Here is a 26,903-nt window from a genome sequence, read left to right as displayed (position 1 = left end):
ACTGGTTAAAGAAGCACTGCAGGATCATTTAGACAAGACTTCAGTTATAGCTCAGACACAGCATGGTTTTGTTAAGGGGAAGTCTTGCCTGACCAACTTGATTGGATACTATGATGCAGTCACAAAAGAACTGGATGCAGGGAATAACTTTGATATTATATACTTGGATCTTAGAAAGGCTTTTGATACTGTTGCACATGAAAGACTGCTACACAAATTGGAGCAGTGTGACATTGGAGGCAAATTGCTGCTATGGATAAAGGGGTGGTTCAGGGGGAGAAGACAGAGAGTGGTAATCAATGGACACTGCTCATCGTGGACTAATGTTATTAGTGGAGTCCCTCAGGGCTCAGTGTTGGGTCCATTATTGTTTTCTGTATTTACAAATGATATTGATGATGGTATATCAAGCTTAATGTCCACGTTTGCAGATGATACAAAGGTTGGCAGGGTTGTCAAGGACACTACTGACACTATGCTGCTGCAACAGGATCTGGAAAGGTTGAGCAGATGGGCTGAGAGGTGGCAAATGAAGTTTAACATTGACAAATGTAAAGTACTACACATGGGAAACAGCAACCCCAGAGCAACGTATCAACTCTGTGGTACTACACTGACAGTGGTAGAGAATGAAAGGGACTTGGGGATGATTGTGCAGGCAGATATGAAGTTCTCTGAGCAGTGCAGACGGGCTGCAAGAGTAGCTCATGGAGTATTGTCAATGATATACAGGAATTTTTCCAGCAGGGATAAGGAGGTGATTATTCCATTGTATAAGACAATGGTCAGGCCACACCTAGAGTACTGTATACAGGTCTGGAGGCCTCATTTCAAGAAGGATGTAGAGCTGCTGGAACGAGTACAGAGAAGGGCAACAAGATTAGTGAATGGAACAAAGGGGTGCTCTTACGAAGAAAGGCTTAAGTTTTGCAAATTACAGTGTCTGGAGACTAGGCACCAGCGAGGTGATCTGATAGAGGTGTATAAAGCCTTGAATGGTTTAAGCATGCTCAATGCTGATGGGATTCTTCCTCTAGCTCAGAAAAATCACCTGAGAGGGCATAAATTCAAATTGAGGAAAGACAGATGTAGGATAGACGTGCGGAAATTTGCCTTTAGCCAGCGGGTGGTTGGTTGGTGGAACAGACTGCCATCCCTTGTGGTGGAGGTTGATAGCCTAAATAAGTTTAAGGCTCAGCTGGACAGGTATTTTGAACGAACAGAGGGGTGAAGTGGAAGTGGGTTTTTTTTTTTTTTTGGCTGATGCTGCATAAGCTTGCTTTCTTGCATCAAATGCCTCTACTAATGCTAATGCTAATGCTAATATAGTAAAATAAGAAAAATAAAGAAATAATAGCCAGTCGTGTTGGATAGAAGAAAAAAAATAATAAAATAAAAATAAATAAATAAATGTCGACATGTCTTATAACCAAGGCAATTTTGTGTAACCTTAAGAAGCACCACACCCCATACATCAGAGTCACGAACCGCCACTGATTTCCGCTTAACTGGTGTTTCGATAAGAACATTCAAATTTTAATTATATATAATTATTAACGTAAACTTCATAGCATAAACGGTGCATAGTGTATTACTGGCTCAGATATATTTATTTAGGGAAGTATTTTTAATTACACTGGTGTTCAAAGAAAGTGCATCACCCCCTTAAAATTGTAATTGTCGTCCGAATAACGTAAGTACTGTATATGGCAATATTTCTTACAGATTACATCAGATAAGATTGACTCGTGTAGGAAATGACGTAATATTGCATCGGCTGTTACTTTCAGCTATATAAGAACGCTCTGCAAGAGTTGCAGTCATTCCTTGCTTGTGTCAGGATGGCGAGTTATGTGCAGTCGACACCACGAAGAAAGAGTGCTATTGTTGCTTTACGTGAGGAAGGATGTTCTTCCCGTCATACTGCTTATAGAGTGTAATCAGTCGACAGTGAGTAGATTTCTTTCCAAACTCAACAATACCGGTTATGCTGATAGGAAAAAAGGAACAGGATGCAAACGAGACTCTACGCCAAAACAGGACCGCATTTTGAAGCGCTTATGCCTTAAAAACCGTCAAGTTTCTTAGGCTGAGCTAAAAAGTGAATGGGAAGAACATACAGGAGTGCAAGTGCAGTAACAGTCAGTAGAGGTCTCTTCAAAAATGGACTTGTAGCCGTCGTCCTAAGAAGAAGCCCCTCCTCACACAAAAAATGAAAAAGGCCCAATTAATTTGGTGTAAGGAGCATGTCAAATGGACCCCCGAGCAGTGGAAGTCAATTATTTTCTTGGATGGGAAGAAATTCAACCTGCATGGCTCTGATGGGAGACAAACGATTCGCCATAGACGTGGTGAAGAATACCATGCAGACTGTATGGCGTTTACAGTGAAATTCCCTATCAGCCAAATGATATGGGGGTACATTTCGTATCGAGGAGTAGGTCACCTGCAGTTTATAAAAAAGGTTTTGTAAATGCCAGTGGATACCTGGCTATATTGGAAGACAAATTGCTGCCGACCATTTCAACCTGCCAAGTAACTGCATCTTTCAGGACGACTCTGCTCCTTGTCATCGGGCGAAAAATGTAAGTACGCACTTCTGTAGTAACTTTAGCTTCATTTCTGCATTAGAGGTTCGACAGTAATGTGTTTACATTTGTTACAGGTGAAAAAAATGTTGGAAGAACGGGCCATTACAACTCTTAGCTGGCCAGGAAACAGCCGGGATCTAAATCCTAAAGAGAACTGTTGACAACGTGTGGAATTTGCAGATGCTAAAACGAAACCAAAGACCTTTCGTGAACTTCAGAAAGCCATAATTCGTGTTTGGAACCACGAACTATCAGTTGATGATAATCTTCAGAAATTGATCTTGTTAATGCCTAGACGGTGTGCTGCTGTCATCAGGGACAGAGGCGGTTAAAATAAATATTAGTTTGCACCTGGTGAACTTTTCATTTTGTTTTCCATTTATGGGTTAAAAAAGGGTTAGAAATGTGAAATTCATAGGTGATGTATCTCTTTGAACAGCAATTATATTGAGTTTCAACGAAAATCATGCCTCCGACCAGAGCAGCAAAGCAAAGGGCTCAAACTAGTGGAAGTGCTGCGGCTCTGGGGAGAACTGAAGGGGGCAGTTGTTCTCCGAATCTAGGCTTATGAGATGTACGGCTTGTTTGATGTTTGCAGATAGCAGGAATAGGACATAATATTGCCAAGGGAGATTTCGTTGTGTGTGTGTGCGCTCGATGTAAGGAGTGTGAGGATATTAGGCGCCACTCAGAGTTGCTAACGCACTCTATGACAACTTGAAGAACAGGGTGAATGCCTTCGAAGGAGTTAAATTTGGACCCATTATGCTCTCCGCTGCTCACATCACCACACCAGAGTTTCCAGATGATCATCAGGCAACACAGCATCAAATCCCAAGACAGAATGCACTGGTCTCAGGAGCTAGTTGCTGTCAGCGACTCTATTGTCAGGGAAACAAGAAATATATTGTACAAAAAGAGTAGGCGGAATAGGACCAGGGTATGTCTGCTAGGGGAAAAAGTTGATGACATTGTAGAGCAGATACACTGTGCTGCCACTTTATTAAGTACACCTACCTAGTAGCGTGTTGAGTCTCCTTTAGCCTTCAAAACAGCCTAAATTCGTCTAGGCATGGATTGAACAAGATGATGAAAACGTTGTGCAGGAAGGGAGTACCATGCAGACATGAGGGTGTCACTCAGTTCCTTGAGATTCGACGGAGGTCTGCAGCGAACAGCCCTTTCCAGCTCATCCCAAAGATGTTCAACAGGATTGGGATCCGTGGACTGAGCGGGCCACTGCAGCAAAGAAAAGTCATTGTCATGTTCCTGGAACCATTCCATAGTGATTCGGGCTTTGTGCACCGGCGCATTATCCTGCTGGAAGTAATCATCTGACTGAGGATAAACTGTCAACATGAACGGATGCACTTGGTCAACAACGATGTTTAGGTACGATGTGGCATTCAGACGTGAATCTGTGGGTATCAATGGACCCAACGTGTGCCAAGAAAACATTCCCCACACCATAACACTGCCTCCACCACCTTGCACAGTAGTCGTCAGACATGACGGGTTCATGGATTCATGTTGTTTTCGCCAAATTCTGAGCCTTCCATCAACATGATGCACCAGGAACTTCGACTCGTCAGACCAAGCAACTGTTTTCCAATCCTCGATAGTCCAGTGCTGGTGTTGCTGTGCCCACAGGAGGCGTGCTCTCTTGTTCTTCACTGATAAGAAAGGTACGCGATGTGGCCGTCGGCTGTTGTAGCATTCGCGACAAAGTGCGACTAGTTGTCCGTTGCGATATTTTGTTCTGCGCACCAAGGTTGTATTCTGACGTGATTTGCAACATAGGCCCGTCTATTTGCTTGCACAATTCTAGCCATCCTCCTCTGACCTCTCTCTCATCAACAAGCGATTTTCTTCCACAGAAGTGCCGTTGAGAGGATGTTTTCTGTTCGTTGCGCCATTCTCGATACACCCTTGAAACTGTGGTGCGTGGAAAGTTCAGGAGAACTGCCGTTTCAGAGATGCTTTGTCCAGCACATCTTGCATCTACTATCATGCCACGTTCGAAGTCCGTTAGATGATCACTTCTTTTCCCCATTCTTGCTACGGTTTGTACGCTTAATTGATACTAGAGAGAGTGTTCTGCTGCATTTATATCCACAACTGTGGTCATATGACTTGCAACGTTGTGGGACAAACCATTTGTGTGCACAGCAGGGGTGCATCTAATAAAGTGGCAGCACAGGGTATCTTCTTTTAAGGGTATAAAAGGTGATACTGTTGTACAGGTTGGCACTAATGACATTAAGAGTAGGAGATCTGCATACTTACGTAACAAGTACATGTATAGGGAAATGTTGGAAGAAAGTCACGAGTTAGGGTTAAATTTGAAAGTGTCTGCAATCCTGCCCAGACACGATAGAGGGAGTATATGATGAGAACCTTGTCAATCAATTCGTCTTGGAGAAATTGTGCAAGGCATATGGGGTAGAATATTTCCCAGTTTGGTCTGTGCTTGTTAACAGGAGAGACTACTTTAATAGGAATGAAATACACTTAAATAGAAAGGATGCAAGAATATTTGCTGATGCTATCAAGGCAGTGTTAGGTAGGTCGGAAAATTGCTAGTCTGAGGGGGGGGGGGGGTTACACAGACAAATAGATTAATAATAACTGCATTCAGAGGTGAAAGTGATTCTTGCACTGCTTCTGTTGGAATGAGCAGCAGCCTTGAAAGCAAGGTGCTGGGAATTCAAGAACTGCTGGGTGTCATTAGGAAAAAAATAAATACATGGGCTGTGTTAGAGTAATTAAGAGTAAGAGTAGGTGAACTTATACGTGCATGTACGCCAAAGAAAGGAGTATAGTAAATAAATTTGATGAATTTGAAGTGCTGGTCAAGACATCAAATGCAGATCATTTTTGGGATTTCAGAGATGTGGTGTCATGCAGTTATGAGCAATTCAGAATTTGAGAATGGGGAATAAAATGTATACAGACAGAACGGGCAGGACAGGAAATGAGGAGAGGTTATGCTCTTATTTAAGAAGCACATAAAATCTAAGGCAATGCATCCAGTTGACATGGGTGGCCAGTGCAATGTTGAACCAGTTAGGTGTGACATAACCACTGGGAAAGCAAAAATGAGAGTAGGAGTTTATTATAGACCTAATGACGCTAATGAGTACAACGAACAGCTGTAGAGAGAAATAGAGTGGGAAAGTAAATCTGAATGTCTCATAATGGGGAATTTTAACTTTCCTGATATTGACTGGAAATTGTGGGTTGGTCACTCACAGACAAGCAAGACTTTTGTGGATTCACTGAATGACTGTTTTCTATAGCAGAATGTTTGAGACGTAACAATAGGAAGTAATAGTCTTGATCTGATTGTCAGCAGCGATTATTCATGCATTAAAAAAGTGCAGATAAAAAACTACTAGGTGGAAGTGATCACAGCGTGTTGATTTGAGATTTACTTAAAGATGTAATTGTTATCAAGGGTAAAGGGAAAGGTTTTTGCTTTGGTAAAGTTGATTACAGTGGTCTCAGACACTTTAGTTCTATACAGTGGGACAAACTGGTGATATTACCATCAGCAAATTCCATATGGGAAGTATTCAAGGAATTAATCATAGAAGATACTTGGATTTTCGTACCAACTAAAAATACTCTTTAAGCTATAAGCCTAAATGGATGTCAGAAGAACTGATGAAACTCGTAGCAGAGAAGAAAAATGCATGGGATGCATATAAATTATCATGTGATACAGAAGCCTATAGTAGATATAAACTAGTCTGTAATCAAGTCACAAAGGAGGTCATGCAAGCGAAGGCAGATTACAAGAAATCTTTGGGGTAGGATGCAAAGAAAAACAGAAAAGACTTCTTTACTTATGTAAACTCTAGAAGGAAGGGGATGAATCAAATTGGTCCACTTCACATTGATGGTTCGACTGTTGGTTGATGATCCTGCTCAAGTTGTTGACAAACTGAATGAGTATATTCCATCTACATTCAGAAATAAGAAATTCTTTACGGAAGGGGATGCGAGAAGTTTTTCAAGCTCCCTGTTATTATAATAACTGAGAGGAAAGTAGAAGGGAAATTATTGAAGTTAAACATAAGAAATAAGTTAAACAGTTATATTAAAGGATGCAGCAATGGAAGCAAGCAAACCCTTAGGCATAATTATGAGAGCATCATTGGATTCAATGGAGGTCCCCACGAACTGGAGATGTGTAAATGTATCCCTAATTCGCAAATGGGGATCAAAGGGTAACGCGTGTAATTACAGACCTGTTGGTTTCACTTCTGTTCCAGGGAAAATAATGTAGTCACTGACAAAAAAAAAGTAATGGAGGATCATCTGGACAAAGTCCCAATTATACTTCACAGACAGCAGCATGTGTTTGTTAAAGGGAAATCTTGTCTGATCATTTTGATTGGATACTAAGAGGTGGTCAGAAAGGAACTGGATGCAAAAAATAATTTTTACATCATATAATTACATTTCAGGAAAGCTTTTGATACTGCTTCACTTAAAAGACTGCTGAACAAATTGGAGCAGTGTGGCATTAAGGAAAAGTTGCTGCTACGGATAACGGTATCGTTGAATGGGAGAAGACAGAGTTGTAATTAAAGGACATTCTCTTTATGGACTAATGCTATTAGCGGAGTACCCCTGGGTTCGGTGTTGGGCCCATTGTTGTTATCTATATTTATCAATAATATCGATGAAGGCATATGACGATTAATATCCCAGTTTGCAGATAATAGTAATAGTAATAGAGACATGTGATGCACGAAAACAAGCGTATGAGCTTATGCAGCATCACCCAGAAAAAAAAAAAAAATTCACACAACCATTCCCTCTAAATGTTTGTCCAGTTCCTTTTTGAATTTATGTAATCTATCAACTTCCACAATGACAGATGGAAGATTGTTCCAGCAATTAACCAACCGCTGGCTAAAGGCAAATTTCCGCACATCAGTTCTACAGCTGTCTTTCCTCAATTTGAATTTATGGCCCTTTAGGTTCGCAACCTGAACAAGTGGAAGAATCCCATCAGAATTCAGCATGCTCGATCCATTCAAGGCCTTATCATATCACCTCGGAGGTGCCTAGTCTCCATCCGCTGCAATTTGCAGAACTTAAGCCTCTCTTGGTAAGAGGATCCCTTCATTCCCCTCACCAATCTTGCTGCCCTTCTCTGCACTCGCTCAAGCAAATCTACATCCTTCCTAAAATGAGGCCTCCAGACCTGTATGCAGTACTCAAGGCGTGGCCTGACCATTACCTTATACAGACGGACAATCACCTTTTTTTCCCTGCTAGCAAAATTCCTTTATATCATTGACAAAACACCATGACCTGCTCTTGCAGCCTGTCTGCATTGCTCATAAAACTTCACATCTGATTGCACAATTACTCCCAGATCTTTTTCATTTTCTACCACGCTAAATGTAGTACCACCCAGTTGGTACGTTCCTCTGGGGTTACTTCTACCCATATGCAGTACTTTTCATTTGTCAATGTTAAACTTCAGTTGCCACTTCTCAGCCCATCTACCCAAATTTTCTAGTTCCTGTTGTAGTAGCACACTGCCATTACTGTCATTAACAACCCTGACAACCTTTGTATCATCTGCAAACTTCGACACTAAGCCTAATATACCTTCATCAATATCATTGATAAATATACAAAACAGCAGTGGACCCAACAACAAACCCTGTGGAATTCCACAGGGTTCGTTGTTGGGCCTACTGAAGTATTTTCCTATCCTTCAGTGTGTCTAAGTATTCTCCTATTCTCTGATTTTTGTTCTCGTGTTTGTTGTGGATAATTTCTTTCTTGAGAATATTTTTCACTTTTCCAATCAACTTCTTACTCCTATTACACCATTGATATTGTGTTAATTAGCCTATCTTGACTCTCAGTTCTTCTGTCTTCTGCTGATGGCTCTCTTTCCCAAACTGGTGGTTTCTTGTTTTTATTTTCGTTTCTTCTGCTGCTGGTCTCTCGTTTCTCTTCCATTTGATGCTCGTGGCTGCATCAACAGCACAATACACGGATGTGTCGATGGCTATAATGGAGGTAATGTGCTTAATAAGGTGGTCTTGACTTGCCTCAAGATTCTACTTGGTCTCTGCTTTGGTATGACGTGGGTTTTTGTGGGGTAAATTTCCTCGAACGAATTCTGTTTGGGCGTTCTTCCACTCGTCTTCTATTCTGGATATTATGACGTCGTCTGTTTCCACTTCAGCTGGTCTGGGTTTTATTTCTTCTTGTTGTTCCTCCTCTGGTTCGCTGTTGTCCATATTCTTTGTTCTTCGTAGTTGTTCGCTCACATCCTGCCTAATTGTTTTCAAGATTGCAGGAGCTATCAGGCTCTTCATGACGACGGTCCTTTTCTTCTCCGCTGTTCAGTGATCTGAACATTCGGGAATCTTTCCAACCATTCCATCTGTACGTTGTGATATCGGTCTCTCACTTTGGTTACTTCTTAGTACGTTTACATGATGAACGTATTCATTTGGATGCTCCATTTCATGCGTTGATGTTTTCTTCCTTCCTGGGTGGTCGCTATCTTGCATAGAAAACACTTCCATTTGGTTGGGATGGGTGGTCTTGCCCTTCTCTTGTAGTAGTCATAAGGAGGACAGCGCCACTGGCTCCACTGTCCACCTCGGGAGACTGTCTCCGACTCTTCGAACCGACCACGCTACCCAAGGCCCGAATGCGTCACACTCGATGCACTATGTTCATTACACCTCTTCGACATCATCCATCTATGGAGGTGGACCTGTTTAGCTTTGGCTTGTATTCAGTGATGGTATTAGTTCTTTGGAACGACGCCATAAGGCGTCACTATATGCCTCAGCCGTCACTTCAACCTTGCGGGAGGTAGATCCGCTGAAGCGATTTGGGCGATGTTTATTATTATTATATTTTATTACTATATTATTATTATGCCGGTCTTCCAGCGTGATGGACACGCGTTTGCTCCTGCTACTGTGGGACTCGGACACATTTTTCAAGAAAAATGACCATAGAACCTGAAAAAAAAATTTCTAGTTTTTCGGTAATGGTTTTTTCTCTCGGAAACTCGAGTTTTCCGTTCAGCAAACAACAAATCGACCACAGAAAACGCAATTTACAAACACATTATATATATGGGGTAACATGGCCTAAAATGCAAATGCGCCTACAACTTTTTTTTCTTACTATAAATGTATTCATAAATGCAAAAGAGAAACAGGGATTCTTATAATGAATTATTCACTGTTCGATTCCTAGCATCTGGCAGACCTCATCTTTAGAGGAATCTCAACCTTTAGAGGGGGAGTTCCCTCTATAGTACGAACATTGCCCCACATCTCTAGTTTCCCGAATTAAATTCCAACCCCGCTCACAAAAGTTTAAATTCGCTTCTACTGATATACAAAATTACAGAGACAATTGATACAACCTACCTTTACATCCCGCATTTTCAGGATAATCACACACTTTAATTTGGTCATTAAAGTGAAGGCCGAAATGACATGTTTTGATGTATGCCAGACCTTTTCTGCATATATAGAACTTGGTGCAGTCAGTTGGATGTGAGACAAGTGCAGCAAATTCTCCATCCTCCTCAGGACATCTAGAGTCGCGAACACCTAAGCCTTCATTTTTCCAGAAATCTGTAAATAGAAACTGCATATATTCTTGAACTTAAGGATTTAGTTATTTATTGACGCGTGTGTGTGTGTCAATAGTATAACCATCTCCACCCGAAATTAATCTATACTCCCACACATATCGAACTATGTACCTTAGATTTTTTGGCACGAGTGTGATACGCATATTTCGTCCACTCTGTTGGGTGGAAGCCCGCTAACGTCCTAGATAGCTTGCCTTCAAGCAAAACCTACTGAAATCTACTCAAATTACTTTTTTCTATATAAAACAGCAGCCCGGTAATATCTGTATTGCTGAAAACAGTTCCTATATTAGCAGTCCAGAGCCATGTTAATATTCAGGTAGTTTTCTACATAGTTCAACTTTCACCTGCACTTCGATCGCCCCCAGAGTAAAATGTGTAGGTTTCAGTGATTTACTAAGCAGAATCTAATGAAAAATCTCAAAATCACTACACAGTACATATAGTGGCGGACAAAAAACTGCATCACTTGTAAATTTTGCAAATAATATGTTTTGCGCTGCATTATGGGTTTGCAGAAATGTTCGAAATGCATTTGTTAGATGGGATATATATCTCTGTGAATGAAAGCCAATAAAAAGACTCCCCTGATATACCCAATTGCCATAAATATCTTCCCAAAGGGTAAAATGCGTAATTAATGGAAATATGAGAAATCGCGACAACCAAACATACATTTTATTGCATTTACGTGTACAAACTGAAATGACCAGTTAACGTATAGTATTATGTACTGTAAGTCGGCAAAATAAGTCCTCAATATTTTGTTGTTCCTCCTCGAGCTGCAATTATAGCCTTGCAACGATCTGGCATAGAGTTAACCAACTTCTGGATATACAGTTGCCCAATTTCGTGGTACCACACCCTTATAGTGCTCTCCTGCAGCTGAATCTTACTTGTTGCCTTCTTCTGAGCAATATTAGACGACATTATGTACCGGCAATTTTCAATAGAGTTCAAATCTAGACTGTTGCCGGGCCAGTCCAACGCTGTAATGCCAGCATTTCTGAGGTATGACTGCGCCTTAAGGGAGAAAAACGAGGGAAAACATTGGTGCAAGTATGTTTTAAGCCTTGTGAGACAAGAAGACAAACTCGTCATTAAATCTCAATAGCATAAAACTTACCAATTTTGCTGTGTGGCAAGGTGCTGAGGCCTGTTGAAAAATGCAGTTTTGGACGTCTGTGTAATGATCCCTAATAACGGGTTTCAGGCACTCCTCCAAGATAGTAGTGTAGGTTTCTGCATTCACCATTCCGATAATAAACTTAATTCGCCCCATCCCTTTGCTTATTATGCATCCCCAGACCATTTGACCGGCGGGGAACTTTACAGTCGGTGTTATGCAGTCAGGATGGTTATGCCTTTGATTTTCGTCTTCTGACATATCGCTTTCCATCCGAGCTATGCAGGTTGATTTTCGATTCGTCAGAAAAGATGACGTGTCCCATTGTTCTTTTGTCCAAGAAACATGCGTTTTAGCCCACGCAAGTCGCTTCTTCCTCGTTTGTTGGGTCAACAAAGGCTTCTTCTTGGGCCGATAGGCATGCATGCATACCACATTCCGAAAACCGTTTTGGATTGTTCGTGCACTTATTTCAAAACCAGAGGCCATCTCAAAGTCCAGTTTTAAATCAGGAGCACTAGCATATCGATTACGAAGGTATAGCCGTTTCGAATATCGATCTTGGGAAGGCGTAGTCTCTAACGGCCTGATCCAGGTCTTCTCTTAACATCACCGGTTTCACGCTTTAATTTCAGCACCCGAGATACTGTTGACTGGTGGCAGCCTATTTTACCGCTTCTACTGATATACAAAATTACAGAGACAATTGATGCAACCTACCTTTACATCCCGCATTATCAGGATAATCACACACTTTAATTTGGTCATCGATTTGAATGTTTTGCGGAGGTGTAAGCATACACCTCCGCAAAACAGGATACTAATGAGCGTGTATACTTCCAAAGCCATATTTAAAGAAACGCCTGACGCAATACCTTTGCTTTGTGACAAACAAAATGACTGTAATCAAACAATATCTTATACGTTTCACTACAAATGTTACTTTTTTTAAGGTGATGCAGTTTTTTTGTCCGCCACTGTATGCAACACCTTACTTCAGTTCTGCATGTTCAAGACACATGAGGATTGCATACAACAAATATAGATATTGTGATATGAATACTTGCTGCTTTGGTGAACTGCAGGCAGAATCCTTCATTTGGCATTGAGGATTAAATATTCTCTGAATTGCGTTGGTAACTGACTTAATACCTCAGAACCTTCTTCCCATAACAAATGCTAAACTTAGTGCAACATCTGGATGGTGAAGTTTATAGGTTTATACGATGCGGAAATAAAGACACGGATTTCTGGCGAACCAAGACGTTTTCGCACAATCTGAAAAAAGATGGTGGGGAGGGAGATTATTATATAGTTTACTAGATATTCACTTTGTCAAGGGATGGTAAGGTAACCGGCAAATAAATCCATTTTCGTGTAGAACAATAACTTTAAAAGTATAAAAAGATGAGTAGCTTCAAAATTGCTTATTTGAACAGTTTCAGTTTAGTATTGTACTTTTGGCTTTACCTTTGGCAACGGATATCTTTTTAGATGTGTCCCTCAATGGTAAATATGATCACTACTTGCTAATCATAACTGCATGTACAACTTCTCTACTGTTTTTGCCATGTACCACGAATTAAATTTTTAAGGTTATGCCAGATGAATGTTGGTGGGATCGAATATCACAAATTTCCTGGATACAGTTTAAAACCAGGGTTCGGAAAGGAAAGGTTCGTTCCTACGTTCGGAAAGTAGGAACGGCATATTAGGAAACGAGCATTCCGTTTCATAAAATTTTCCATTTCGAGCCATGTTTAAAAGGGATATGTTAAATAGCTTCTAGATATTACACTGGAATACACCTACACTGTCCTATAAAAAATTACGAGCACGCGCAGTTATGAAATGTAGTTTTGGTGATTATAGCTAAGGAATTTCTCGGAGGATATAAGGGTGATGAATTGGTGCGCTAGCATGATGAAGCAGCGCGTGGTCTGCTATTGATCTATGGTTGGCAGAGATCGAGGAACGATAGCCATGCAAACCGAAAATGACCGCATTGGTCAAGCGGTTGATTACAGTTCAGATAAGAAAGAGAAGGAAATTTTCAGATTTAACACTTTATATAAGGACCATCCTCTTCATACTACAGGTAAGACTGGCGAATCTGTCTGTCGATTGTCATATAAATCACACGTTAATAGATTCTAAAGCTTCGCCTTTTAACCAAAACGTAGATACAGTAATAATAACTGTTTGTTGCATGGAAAAATGCAATAGGACTTCAGTTTAATTTTATTGTTTCGGAACACGAGTTAATGATTAAGAGAGACAGACGCGAATATTCGTATTGCGATACTAAAGGTGAAATTCTTGGACTATGACAAGACGAACCACTGTGAATGAATTTACCAAGATTGTTTTAGAAAGTCAGACGTTCGAAAGTGATTATTTTTTTCACTAGGGTGAAAAAAAGGTGTAGGGCTTTTGCTAATGCCAATAGAGAAACATTAAGAGCTTAGGGAAACTACTAATTCGGGGGCAGCACAGTGGTTATAATCACCGTGCACCCAACACTGGATGGTAAAGGCCCGGTTCGAATCCCATTAGTGAAACAAGGAACTTTTATGGGTTTTTTTTTTTTTACTCCGTGGCTGAGTTCGTCGGTCTCAGGTGAGAACAGAAAGTTTTTTTTTTTTTTTTTTCCCCTCACGATAACTTGGGTTTTTCGTCCAGCAAAACAGGCAAACCGACCAGAGAATGCACACGCAATTTACGAACATAATACAAATGGGTGGATGAAACTATTCTCTAATAAACATTTTGGGAGGGATGGCGAGCTGCTGGAGCGGGTGCAGAGAGGGACAACAGGATTGGTGAATGGAACAAAGAGTCGCTCTTACAAAGAAAGGATTAAGTTTTGCAAAAAATTGCGGTGTTCGGAGACTGGACGCCAGCGAGGTGACCTGATTGAGGTGTATAGAGCTTTGAATGATTTGAGTATGCTCGGTGCTGATGGGGTTCTTCCTCTTGCTCAGAATAATCACCTGACAGGGCATATATTTAGATTGAGGACGGACGGTTGTAGTATAGATGTGTGGAGGTTTGCCTTTAGCCAGCGGGTTGATTGCTGGAACAAACTCGCATCTGTCATAGTAGAAGTTGATAGTTTAAATAGATTCAAGGCAGAACTAGACAGACATTTGGAGAAAGTCGATGGGTGAAATGAGAAGGGTAGGTTTTTTTTTTTTTTTTTGGTTGATGCTTGCTTTCTTGCATCATGTGCCTTTACTAATGCTAACCGTAATATTACAGTTTTTTAGTTCGGAGGGTTAGGGAAGTCGGCATACGATCGACTCATGCTAATGGAATGGGACAAAATTACTCTTGCAAAAAATTACACTCCTCTCTGAGAGCGCTGTGTGCAACCATTGAATACGCTAAATACTGAAGGGGAATACTGTAATAAAGGTAAAATCTGCCAGTAAAATTAAATAAATTGAGCTTTTGATCAATTGAACTAACGCAGATGTAGTTGTTGTTGTGATAGGATTTTAGGAGCATCTAAAAATATTTGGAATAAGAATTTTGAGTAACTAAAACGGCGAATCAGGGTTGTCAAAAGCAATCAAGTACAAAACTTAATTTTTGTATACAGTAATGTCAAGGAGGATTTTAAAAAAATTAAAAAAATTGAGCTTTTGATCAAGTCAACTAACTTAGATGTAGTTATATATAGTTGTTGTGATAGGATTTTAGGGGCATCAGCAACTAAGGCCATATTGCTCTGAATAAACTGTCTGTAAGCTGCATGTGTTCTGTGGTCGGTTTTCTGTTTGCTGGACGAAAAACACGAGGGTAGCATGTTTTTTTTTCGGGAGAAAAAACATGCTATCCTCGCCTGAGACCGACTAACCCAGCCATATTGTGAAAAAGGTCCGTAAAAATTGCTTATATCATAGACGGGATTAGAACTCAGGTTTTTCCATCCGGTGCGTGTGGAGGACAACGATCCTACAAACTGTGCTACCCACGAGGGCCGCAAATGTAGTTGGGCTTAGTGAGACATGGTAGAAGAAAATTTACGAGATGAAGGCCTAGATAAATAAATAACGTTTTTAATTCATTTGTTTTATTTTCATTTTTAATACTATTTTATTTTAAAATTATGTCTAATTTTAATTATATATTTTTGTTTCAGTAAACTTTTGGTTTTTATTTTTATTTTATTTTATGATTTTTTCTGTTGAGGCAATATTGTTTTAGTATAATTAAAACGGCTGCATGAAACCGCGGGGAATATTAATAACAGGGTCTTTAGACTCCGGGAAGATCCGCTTGGGCTAGAGAAGAGCTAATATCTCCCCAATCCTCAAATGTCAAAGAGGAGTTGGATAACTACAGGCTGAATTTGACTACTGTGGTCAAGGATAAGATTCAGGAGCATATCGATAAGAATGGAATCTTCAATATATCCCATCATGGGTTAGTTAAGGGGAGGTCATTCCTGACCAATATTGTAAATTACTATGATGTAGTCATAAAATACAGTAGTTGGATGCAGGTAACAGTTTTAACATTTTAAATCTAGACTTTAGTAAAGCTTTTTATATTGTCCTTCATGGAAGGCTATTATACAAACTTTAAGAAGTTAGAGTTACTGGTATGATTCTACGTTGGATTACAAGTTGACTAAAAGTTAAGACTTAAATCGGCTGCATAGATGGTCTGAAAAGCGACAATTAAAGTTTAATGCTTCTAAATGTAAGTTTGTGCATTTGGGGAACAGAAATCTTGGAGTCATGTACAAGCTGGAGGTAGAGGAGCTAAAAGTGGTTGAAGACGAAAGACACGTGTTACGATTCAATCTAATATGAAATTTTCCAAGCAATGTAAATAGGCGGATAGGCATGTCCATGGCTTCATGGTTTATAGAACCTTTGCCGGTAGGAATAAAAAATTCATTATCCCTCTTTACATGACAATGGTTAAACTGCTTTTGGAATATTGTATTCAGGACTGGAGACCGCACCTTAAAAAAACATAGAACTTCTAGAGGGAGTTCAAAGAAGAGACCAAGGTAGTGATGACTGCAAATCGATTCACATATGAAGAACGGCTTACGAGGTATGGACTTCAAAGTTTGACAACTGGACATCTAAGAGGATGTTCTAATTGGGGTTTATAAGGGACTGAGTAAATTGAAGGAGGAAGATCTGTTTTCCCTTGTAGGTGAAACGAGAACCGTGGGGGGGAGACACAAAAATTATCAGAGAATAATAGAAGATTGGATCACGAAGTGCACCTAACGTAGTAGTAGTAGTAGTAGTAGTGGTGGTGGCATGTGATGCAAGAAAGCAAGTGTATGAGCTTATGCAGCATCAGCCAAAAAAAAAAAAAAAAAAATCGCACCATTCCCTCCAAATGCCTGTTCAGTTCCTGTATCAACTTCCACAACGACAGATGGAAGTTTGTTCCAGCAATTAACCACCCGCTGGCTGAAGGCAAATTTCCGCACATCTATTCTACGTCTGTCTTTTCTTAATTTAAATTTATGCCCCCTTAGGTTCGTAATCTGAACAAGTGGAAGGATCCCATCAGAATTCAGCGTGCTGAACGCATTCAAGGCCTTATACACCTCAATCAGATCACCGCGCAGGTGCGTGCCTAGTCTCCATCCACTGCAATTTGCAGAACTTAAGCTTCTCTTGGTAAGAGGATCCCTTCATTCCCCTCACCAATCTTGTTGCCCTTCTCTGTACACGCTCAAGCAAATCTACATCCTTCCTAAAATGAGGCCTCCAGACCTGTACGCAGTACTCAAGGCGTGGCCTGACCATTGCCTTATACAGAGGGACAATCACCTTTTCCCTACTAGCAAAATTCCTATATATCATTGACAAAATCCCATGACCTGCCCTGGCAGCCTGTCTGCATTGCTCAGAAAACTTCATATCTGACTCTTCATATCTTCATATATGTGCAGCGCATTGTCGAACGTTGGAATAAGGCAGTGGCTTTCGACCTTTTTATAATAACGGCACCCCCTAAGTGTAATTTATTTTATTTTGTGGTACCCCTACTCAGTTTTCTTCCTCTTAGATCCGATTCTCTCTCTCTCTCTCTCTCTCTCTCTCTATATATATATATATATATATATATATATATATATATATATATATATATATATATATATAGCGAGTCTGGATAAATTCAAATTTCAATTAGATGGGGTACTCTGTTGAAATGGAAATATTATGAATTACAGATAAGTAAATTTTGTTATTACTTTTTTTGACTGATACAGAAAAAGTTCACTTCCTTGTATATTTAGTCTTATTTAGTTTTATTGGAACGCTAATAATGGGTTTTATTATTGGAGATAGTCAAAGTAGGGATACGTTTCCGTAGGATTTACTAATAATTTATTTTCCAACTCCACCATAGAGAATTGCTTAGAGTTGAGCCATATTTTATGTAATTTTAAGTAACACTTATTGCTCAAGAAAGATTTTGTTCTCATTTGCATTCTTCTATATAAACGGAAGAAAATAATTTACATTCTTTTCTTCTGTTTACGCAAGATTTTCAAAAATACATTTGTAAAGGACTTACCTCCTTTTTTCACACTCTTAAGTGTCAGTGCCTGTGTTATGTAGATGGCATTCAATAGCGTCACAAAAAGTATGAAAATGAGACCAGTTCTTTCCATGGCTGTAACATAATAAAATTCTAATCAGTACAAATAAATTTGGTTGTATTTGTTTTATGTAGAAGAAGAACTAGAAGAGTTCCGTAACTACAAAAAAAAAAAAAAAAAAAAAAAAAGAAGAAGAAAAAAAAATACTACAAAATAAAGTAAAAAAAAATCAACAAATACAGCAAAGAATAGTGCAGAAAAGAGGAATAAAAACTGAAGTCAAGTTAAATAAGCTTCAAATCGAGGCGTATCTTACTGAGATGCATAAGGCACTGAAGGGGATTGAGTAAAATGAATGAGGAAGGTCGGTTCTCCCTCGTAGGTGAAACACAAACCAGGGGACACAAACGTAAAACCTCAGGGGAATAACAGAAGAATGAATCTTAATTTCATTTATAAGCAGCTGGTTGTTGGATATAGGAACAACTGCCTCCTAACATTGTGGAGGCAGCGAGTTTGGCTAATTTTAAACCGAATTGGAGATTACCTTGTGAGAATGAGAATGGTATAAATATTCTGTTTTATTTTAATTATTATTTTTATTTTTTGGCTGATTTTTTTCTATTCGTTTCAGCAGCTATCCGTTTTCATCTCAGAAACAGTAAAGATGTCATCAGCATTTAGTTTACTTAGCTCTTTTAAAGTCTTATATTCTTCAATTCGGTCACCTTGCAGATACCTAGTTTCAAGAAATTCCACACTGCAATTAACAAAACTTTCTTTATTGTTAAGAATATCTTTCTGCGCCCCAACTAATCTTGTTCCTTATTATTATTACTATTATTGCTCTTATATTATTTCTCCCTGATTGGGGGATTCCACTCCGTGACGGGTAGTGCTTACCGAGAACACAGGGTGGTTGTAATGTCTGGTGTTACTGTTGGTCGAGGAACTCTCTGACTGTCCACAGGTGTTCAGGATTGAGACTTTTCTGGAGTTTCTTGTAAGTGTTCGCTGGGAGACCTATTGCTGCTAGGCTGTTATTTAGGGTCTTTGGCACCATACTTGTGGTTGACACGATGATCAGAATGGTCGTTACTTGTTGCATATGCCACATCTCTTTGATCTCTTGTCTTAGATTCGCGTACTTCCTAATTTTTTCCTCATGGGTTTTCTGGATATTACTAGTGTTGGTTTCATGAGTCTCAGTGGTAACAGTGCCGAGAACATCAGAGGTAAATGTTCTTTCCCGAGCTATCTTGTACATGAGGCCCCATGATTCTTTGCTGGATTCTTTTACAAAGACGGTCCAGGTTTGCTTTTTCTCGTTGCAATTGCTTTACTAAAGGCATTCTTTTTGGCAATGTAATCATTATATAATCGCATATCATCGTCAGGAGGCCGGTGGTAGATGTCAGAGTGCCTGGCACATGGATGACTGGACCTAGGGTATCCCAGCAGAACATGGCCCAAAGCATAACACCGCCGACACCGGCTTGATTTCGTCCCACGGTGCTTCCAGGATCCATCACTTCCTCAGGTAATGACGCACCCCTACCCGGCCGTCTACATGGTGCAACAGGAAACGTGATTCATCGGACCAGACGACCTTCTTCCCAATCACTCAAGATCTAGTTTCGATGCTCGCGTGCTCATTGTAGGCGTTGCCGCCGGTGAACCGTGGTTAGTATGCGCACTCGGAGCGGCCTGCGGCTACGCAGCCCCCATTTTCTACAGAGTTCGATGTATTGTGTGTTGTGACACATTACTCCCGTCACCAGCATTCCAATTACCGGCGAGTTGTGCCACAGTCGCCGTTCTGTTGCCATGTACCATTCGGGAGAGTCTTCGCTCACCTCGAGCATCGATGAGTCGTAGTCGTCCAACACCTCGCAGGCGGTTCGTGGATTTCCCCTCCTCGGACCACTCTCGGTAGGAACTTACCACGGCTGACCGAGAGCATTTCACCAGCCTTGGCGTTTCGGATATGTTCTGACCCAGTCGTCTGGCCATTACAATTTGGCCTTTGTCGAACTCGCTTAAGTTCGCTGCCTTTCTCATCTGAAGAACAAGAGTAACACTGATTAACGGAGCTCAGTATTAGGTGTTTTTTATACCGTGTCCAGACCCGCGCACGCGCCGTAGTTCACCCGCAGTTGTTTCGATTTGTATAACAACTAGCTAGTCATAATGTTTTGGCTCATCGGTGTATATAATTGTTGTATAAATTGCAGCAATGTGACATTAGGGGGAAGTTGTCACTCTGGAGTGACAACTCCCCCTAATGCCCTAATGGTTAAGTGGCTGGAAACAAAAGAGTTATAAATGACTACTGCTCTTAATGTGATGAGTGGAGTTCCACAGGGGTGGGTATTAGGCCCTTACTATTTTTAATGTTTATTGATGACATTGATGTAGATATTTCAAGTTGTGTATCTAAGTTTGCTAACAATTGAAAGGTGGACTCCTTCATTAATGATAGTTAACAGGATATGCTTCAGAGGATCTAGAGTAAATTATGCAAGGTACTGCATTCGTATAGCAGTAATCTTAGAATAACATACCATTTCGGTGGTACGAAACTCGAAGTAGTTGGGTGTGGAAAAAATCTAGGGGCAGTAGTATAGTCTGAGATGAAATTCTTTGAGAAGTGTAAAGAAGCTGCTAGAAAAGTTCATGGAAATCAAAGACCCGCAGGAACTTTGTCAGCAGGGACAAATGTGATTATCACATTGTATAAGGCAATGGTTAGGCTACATCTGCAATACTGCATACAGATTTGGGAACCTCATTCCTCATTTTAAGAAGGACATACATCTTTTGAAAAGAGTGAAGAAACCCAAGGGGTTCACATCTGGTTAGTATGGGCTTGGCACACCCAGGGTCCTAAGCTGGATATTATAATTCTTATCTTTATTGGTGATTCCCTTCTCTCTCTCTCTCTCTCTCTCTCTCTCTCTCTCTCTCTCTCTCTCTCTCTCTCTCTCTCTCTCTCTCTCTCTCTCTCTCAGAGTAATACAGAATTTTTTTTTCTCTTTTGGCTGGTTCAGCCTAAGCCTCAGGCTTCTTTAAACCATATAGCTAATAATAACAATAATCGAATCTTCGATGAGGACCAAAGAGTTTTCTACAGGAAACTGGGAGAAGATAAGAAAGCAGGAAACGGCCCACCCGAGAGGAAGACGATCGAGTAGTTATGGGGAAATATCTGGAGCAGTGAAGTAAGACATCGAGAAGAAGTAAAACAGTCGATCCGGAACACCCACAACTGGCGAACCACAGGAATTGATAGCATACACAACTAACTGTTAATCTACGGACACGAGGTATTAATTACTTTCCAAATCGCCCTATCTAAATTCAAAATAAACCACGGAGCTTGACTAGGTCTATAAGCTACTTATAGAAAATAATTTAATCTAACAATTAAGTCAATAAAGCGGCTAAGTATAATTAAAACCTAAGTATAAAAACAAAACCTGTCCACACATGGATTTGATACCCTTACAGATACTAAGTAATAACCTACAAAATCTCCATCTAAATTCAATTTAAACTAAAGTATTGTTACTAGTAATATAAAGCAACTCTAAAAAATAAATTAATATGACAATTTAAGTCAATAAAAAAGCAAAAACTTCTCTATTTGCTGGAGCCGTAAAAACTTCGTCTGTTCACATGTACTCTCGCACTCACTACCCAATGGGTGCGAGAGTACGTGTGGGACCAACTAATATTGGTCCCACTGGAAAGCCATTATAATCACCTTTGCCAAAACAACTTCCCTTCCCTTTACCGCAGTTATTTCTCAGAATAAATCCCATATAAAGATGAGATAATAAGCACTGCCACCTAAAGGTTCCTTAACCTGAAGATTCTTAATACATGATGAATTCCTGCTAATCATCAGATCAAAATATTGCTTTTTCTTATTGCATCTGCTTGTAGAAAGCAGTCATCCAACAAATTTAGAAATGCTTTTCTACTGTGTGAGCTGCTAACTACAAATTCTAATCAATATCTGGAAAATCAAAATCCCCATGATAAAACATTCTGATTTGCTAGCCCACTCTATTTGTCTGTACAGTTGTTCACTGTAGTCATCACAATAATTTAGTCTGTAACAGACTCCAACTTTCATTTTTGTTTTCCCAGTGTTTATGCCACATCAGACTGACCCAATATTATACAGGAAACATGTGGTTATTGATTTTACTGTTTTAGAGTCTATATGCTTCTTAACTAAAAATATCAGTCCTTTTCCCTTCCTGTCTTGTCTGTTCTTTCTGTGCGTATTATAATGTGTATTCACCGTATTCAAATTTTGCAATCGCAGCATCAGAGTTACATTATGCATCTTTTATCCCTATAATGTTAATATTTGATGGCTTATTCAATACTTCTGAATTATCAAATTTGTTTACTATACTCCTAGCATGTGTACTTGTAAGTAAATATGCGCCTATTTGTGTTTTTAGTAACTCTTACACAGCCCATATAATTGCTAGTCCCATATGGACCCTCATCAGGCCCTATAATCGCCCTTTCCCTTCCTGTTATTCATGCTACGGAATGAACAGGAGGGGCGGGAGTGAATGTTGAACAGAAGCAATGCAAGAATCAGTTCTACCTCTGCTTATGGCTGTCGCTAAGTCCTTGTGTTCCTCTTAAACTAACAGTTTTCCAATCCTCTGTACATTTCCTCGATAGTATCAGTAGATGACTTTCATCAACCGGTGAAATACCACCACTTTGCTTATTGGAGGCTTGAAGTGGCGAAACCCATGTTTAGTCTTTAGAGCAAAGTTTCCGGCATCCCCCCCCCCATACTTCTCCTTCAACCCATGCACAGTACTAAGTACTATAGGTTTTGATACCTTTCGTGTTTGGAGTTTTCATAAAAAAAAAAAAAAAAATTCAAGTGTATCCCATCTCTTTATAATAACAATCCCGTCTGTTAACAAGCACTGTCCATGCTGAGAAAAATTCTACCCCTCGAGGCCCAATCTCTTCAGGGCTGAATTAATTGACAAAGCTGTTGTCATAAACTCCATCCTATAGTGTCTTGGGAAAATTTCTGAGACACTTTCACATTCAGCCTTAACTCACGGAATTTTCTCAACTTCACTGCCTATTTGTTAAGTAAATCCTCAGAATGCCTATACTTATTATTATTAAGTACCAAAATGTACAACAATATCACCTTTTGTGGCCTTAAAAGATAATTGTTTTACGGTATCACCAACTCTTGCCCATGACTGACTCTTGAAATGAACTTCTACCTGTTCTTTGTGGATGTCGGATGATTTATCTAAAATTCTAAATTTATTGAGGGGGTTTTGACACTTTAAAGAAATATGTAAACAGTGAGGGAGGATGACAATGGTTACTCTTGGTTTGTTTGTTTTTTAAGGCTGATGCTATAGCAGCTTAATTCCTTGCATTATATTAGTAGCTTAGACTAATCAGAGTGCACATGGAACACTCTTCGTATGGGAAGCTAAGCGTAGTCTTCTAAATTACAAATTACAGCTGGAGTAGTTCCGCTAGTAATTTGCTCCCCACCTCTCTCTCTTTGGTTTGCTGCTTAAATTAAAAGAGACCTCTGTAATCGTAAAATAAGCACACGGCACACAGTTATTCTTTGCCTGAAAAACGAATGCGACTTTGATTTAAATAACATAATTTTGGCCAACTTTCCTGAAATGCTTACAGAAATAGAACAGCATCGATTTCACCGAACGTGATGACCCTGAAGAAATTTTTATATTCAACAATACCTTGAGCCATTCGAAAGTAAAAGTAGGCACAATAAAAAAGCCATGATGGTAGATGCGGTCTTTACAATGGCACAAGGTCAATTGTGCCTTATATAACGATGCAGAAAACTTAATAGGAAAGCCAAGGTCAAGCGCATATTTTACAACGAATAAATTTAGCTTCCTATAAATCTATTCACACTGTACGAAACGTAATTTTCAATGAGTTTAGCATTTTTAATAACAGTCCATACGATGCATGTTTGAACATTTCACAGAATTGGAATTTATTCACCTCAACCACTCCTTAGTTATGAATAGGTATGTTTCCCTTTAACACTTTTTAAAGTTCAGGGTTCAGTTATCTATCTATTTATCTATATGTATATTAGTATCAAAACTGGATAATGTTTGACGATCACCGACGTCATGGATCATTCATAATTTGTGAATGGTCCATCATGTAAACTAATGAAAACTGGGATAATAAATTTATTTACATCTTCAGTCTTTCTATCACAAGTTAGAAAAGAATTGTTTAATGGTATTGGTTGACAAAGTGTTTTTCTTTCTCTGAGAAACTTTAAAATGTAGAATAGTACATGATGCTTGATAATAGCTACAGAACTTTATTTCACTGCTAATAAAGCAATTGAAAATCTCTATGATTGGCTGATTTTTTTTGTTTCTTTTCCCATTCTTGTTTCCCACGTTACTCCTTCAAGTAACTTTGCAGCAAATTTTTCCTCCACAAACGAAAACAGAACAGGTACATATAAAAGGTTATAAAATGTATTATTCATGGCCAGCGACAAAGTCCGGGTCCTGTTGGCTGAATATAAAACGTCTATTCAGCCAAATTTCTCTGCTTGGTCATTGTTTAATACTCTCTCTCTGAACACCATGGGATAAACGCTAATTACAGGAAGGGTTCCTCCCAATGCACTGTTCAGTTTCAGAACCTCATCGACAAACTAGAGAATAAAAGAATCCGCAATTTAGATGAGTCTCTGGTTAATATAGTAATAACTCATTCGTAGTCCTAGTAGTTTTTCATTTCAGATAAAAAAAAAAAAAAAAGCAGAACCGGAGCTGTTCTTGACGAAGTACGTTTTATGTCTCTCAGTAATCTTATTGCTATTCTGTACTTTGCATTCGTTCAGCAGATCCGCATCCTTCCTAAAATGATTGTTCCAGACCTGCATGAGGTACTCAAGAGGCAGCACCGTATAGCGGGATAATCATGCCTTATTCTTGTCTTTGCTGGCAAAACTTCTGTATATTATTGATGGAACATCGTGAGCTGTCCTAGCAGCATGTCTGCACTGCTCACAGAACTTCATGTCGGATGGTACAATCACCTCTAGATCTTTTCGTTTTCCACTACTTTGAGTGTGGTACCACCCAATTGAAATATTATTCTAGGATTACGGTACTTGCTACCATATGCAGCAGCTTGTAGTTATCAATGTTAAACCTCAATTGTTATATCTCATCTCATCTGCCTAATATTTTTTCGGTCTTTGTAGTAGCATATCCCTATTTCCGTCATTTACCCTCCTGTCAACTTTTATATCACCATCCGGGAGTGTTGGCTCCCCTATCAATAACAGATATTCTACTTGCCCCATAGATTTGATGTCAGATAGTCAACTACGAAATATAATATGTACATGGGCGCAGGCAAGATATTTTGCAAGGTGGTGCATGTGGGAATAATTTTTTGTTCACCAAATATTCGAATACATGCAATATCTTAATTAAGTCAAGTTTTACTGATTTACATGTACAGCTGCGCCAGCGTTTTGTGCAGAATTTTTTTTGTAGAATTTGTAGTTTTAATGTTTCAATAAATTAAGGAAAATATTAAAAATTGTGTATTATTTGAAATCCAAGGGTGGTGCACTTGAACCACCTTGCTCCATGCTGCCGGCGCCCATGAACATGTATAAATAATTATACATGTTATAATTGAGCCAGTCGGTATAACACTCGGGCTTCAGTCTTTCAGAGTTCTATGACAAGGATTGATCCATTTTATGAGTTATATAATTTTGTTAAAAATCCATAAAATGGAACATTTCTCTGAATGCCTATTAAATTACTTTTGAAAGAAATTATATATAGCTTACCTTAACTTTCGAGATGTAGCCTTTAACTGCGTTTCCAATGCTTTTATCAGTATATATAACTGGAAATACCACGCTACAAGATTATAGTTATCTTGTGGGATCCTTGTTATTCAAAGTGGGACCTCTATTATCTGATAACAGTGGGAACTCTATTATCCAAGGTGAATGGGAACAAGACTGGCTCAGATGACAGAAAACTAACTTTTTTTTAACTTTTTAATAGGGGTTTATTAATTGCTGCACATTAGTTATTAATTGCATTGGAAAAGACAAAATTTGATAATGAGAATATGTCTGCCGCCCTCAGAAAAATCAGTTTGCTTAACAATATTTCAATACGTAATAACTGTAATACTACGTCTTATTATCGTTTTGCCATATTTCTGATAAATGATTACGTAATTTTAGGAACAACAGCACATGGTTCTTCGATTTCAGCAGCGAACCTTATAATAAGATAACCAAAGATGATAAGTGTAAAAAGATAAAGTGCAGCCATTATCAACCCACTGCAGGATGGAAGCCTCCTCAACAATTCATGCTGAGGGAAATGGACCATAATCTGCCACGCTGGTCCAGTGCGGGTTGGCAGATCGACCGTATTCAGCAGTCAGGGGCTTGAACCCCGGTCTACTCAAAGAGCGTGTGCTACTGCACTCCCGCTCCTGACCACTCGGCTTAAATTATCAATAAGCGGAATGCGGATATTAAAATATCCCTGGATGTTGTTTTAACGATTTTTCAGTGTGAAAATTAGTATAACACGCTTTAAGATTTATGGAGATAATTTATAGAGATTAAGATTTATAGAGATAATTTCTTCCGCAACCGAATTTATTGAACTAAATGCAAATAAACTTCTGAATTCATATCTAAATTTCTTGCTCAGTTATCTTTAATGTTATTTTTATTTATTGCTTGTTACTTAAGCATTAATACGATAATTTTTATCTGGATCATATTATTTAGAATTTTTGCGATAAGGCAACTAATTTACGTTTTTGCCTCAGACAAAATGCTCTAAAAGACTTGTAAAAGATTAAAAGTCG

At 39.3% G+C, this 26,903-nt stretch overlaps 1 protein-coding gene across 2 annotated transcripts in view; it reads right to left on the bottom strand.

The window, feature by feature from the left end:
• LOC150091538 (peritrophin-1-like) overlaps nucleotides 1–26,903 on the bottom strand; it is a 103,461-nt gene that overhangs the window by 26,534 nt on the left and 50,024 nt on the right. Inside the window, exons 1-3 of one of the 2 annotated variants that reach the window (XM_090384471.1) lie at nucleotides 25,855–25,875; nucleotides 17,939–18,037; nucleotides 10,022–10,231 (exon numbers count right to left, since the gene is read on the bottom strand). In XM_090384471.1, coding sequence (XP_090240597.1) covers nucleotides 10,022–10,231; nucleotides 17,939–18,035 — 307 coding nt within the window. In that variant the 5' untranslated portion in view covers nucleotides 18,036–18,037; nucleotides 25,855–25,875. Of the gene's footprint in view, nucleotides 1–10,021; nucleotides 10,232–17,938; nucleotides 18,038–25,854; nucleotides 25,876–26,903 lie in introns of those variants that run through there. The other variant, XM_090384465.1, reaches the window with a different exon arrangement.

The sequence above is a fragment of the Mastigoproctus giganteus genome, chromosome 1, assembly GCF_048544385.1.
Source record: "Mastigoproctus giganteus isolate SK-2022 chromosome 1, ASM4854438v1, whole genome shotgun sequence".
In the NCBI taxonomy this organism is placed as follows: Eukaryota; Metazoa; Arthropoda; class Arachnida; order Uropygi; family Thelyphonidae; genus Mastigoproctus; species Mastigoproctus giganteus.
Note: the sequence above shows the minus strand (reverse complement) of the source record. Positions and strands in the feature narration are given on the sequence as shown.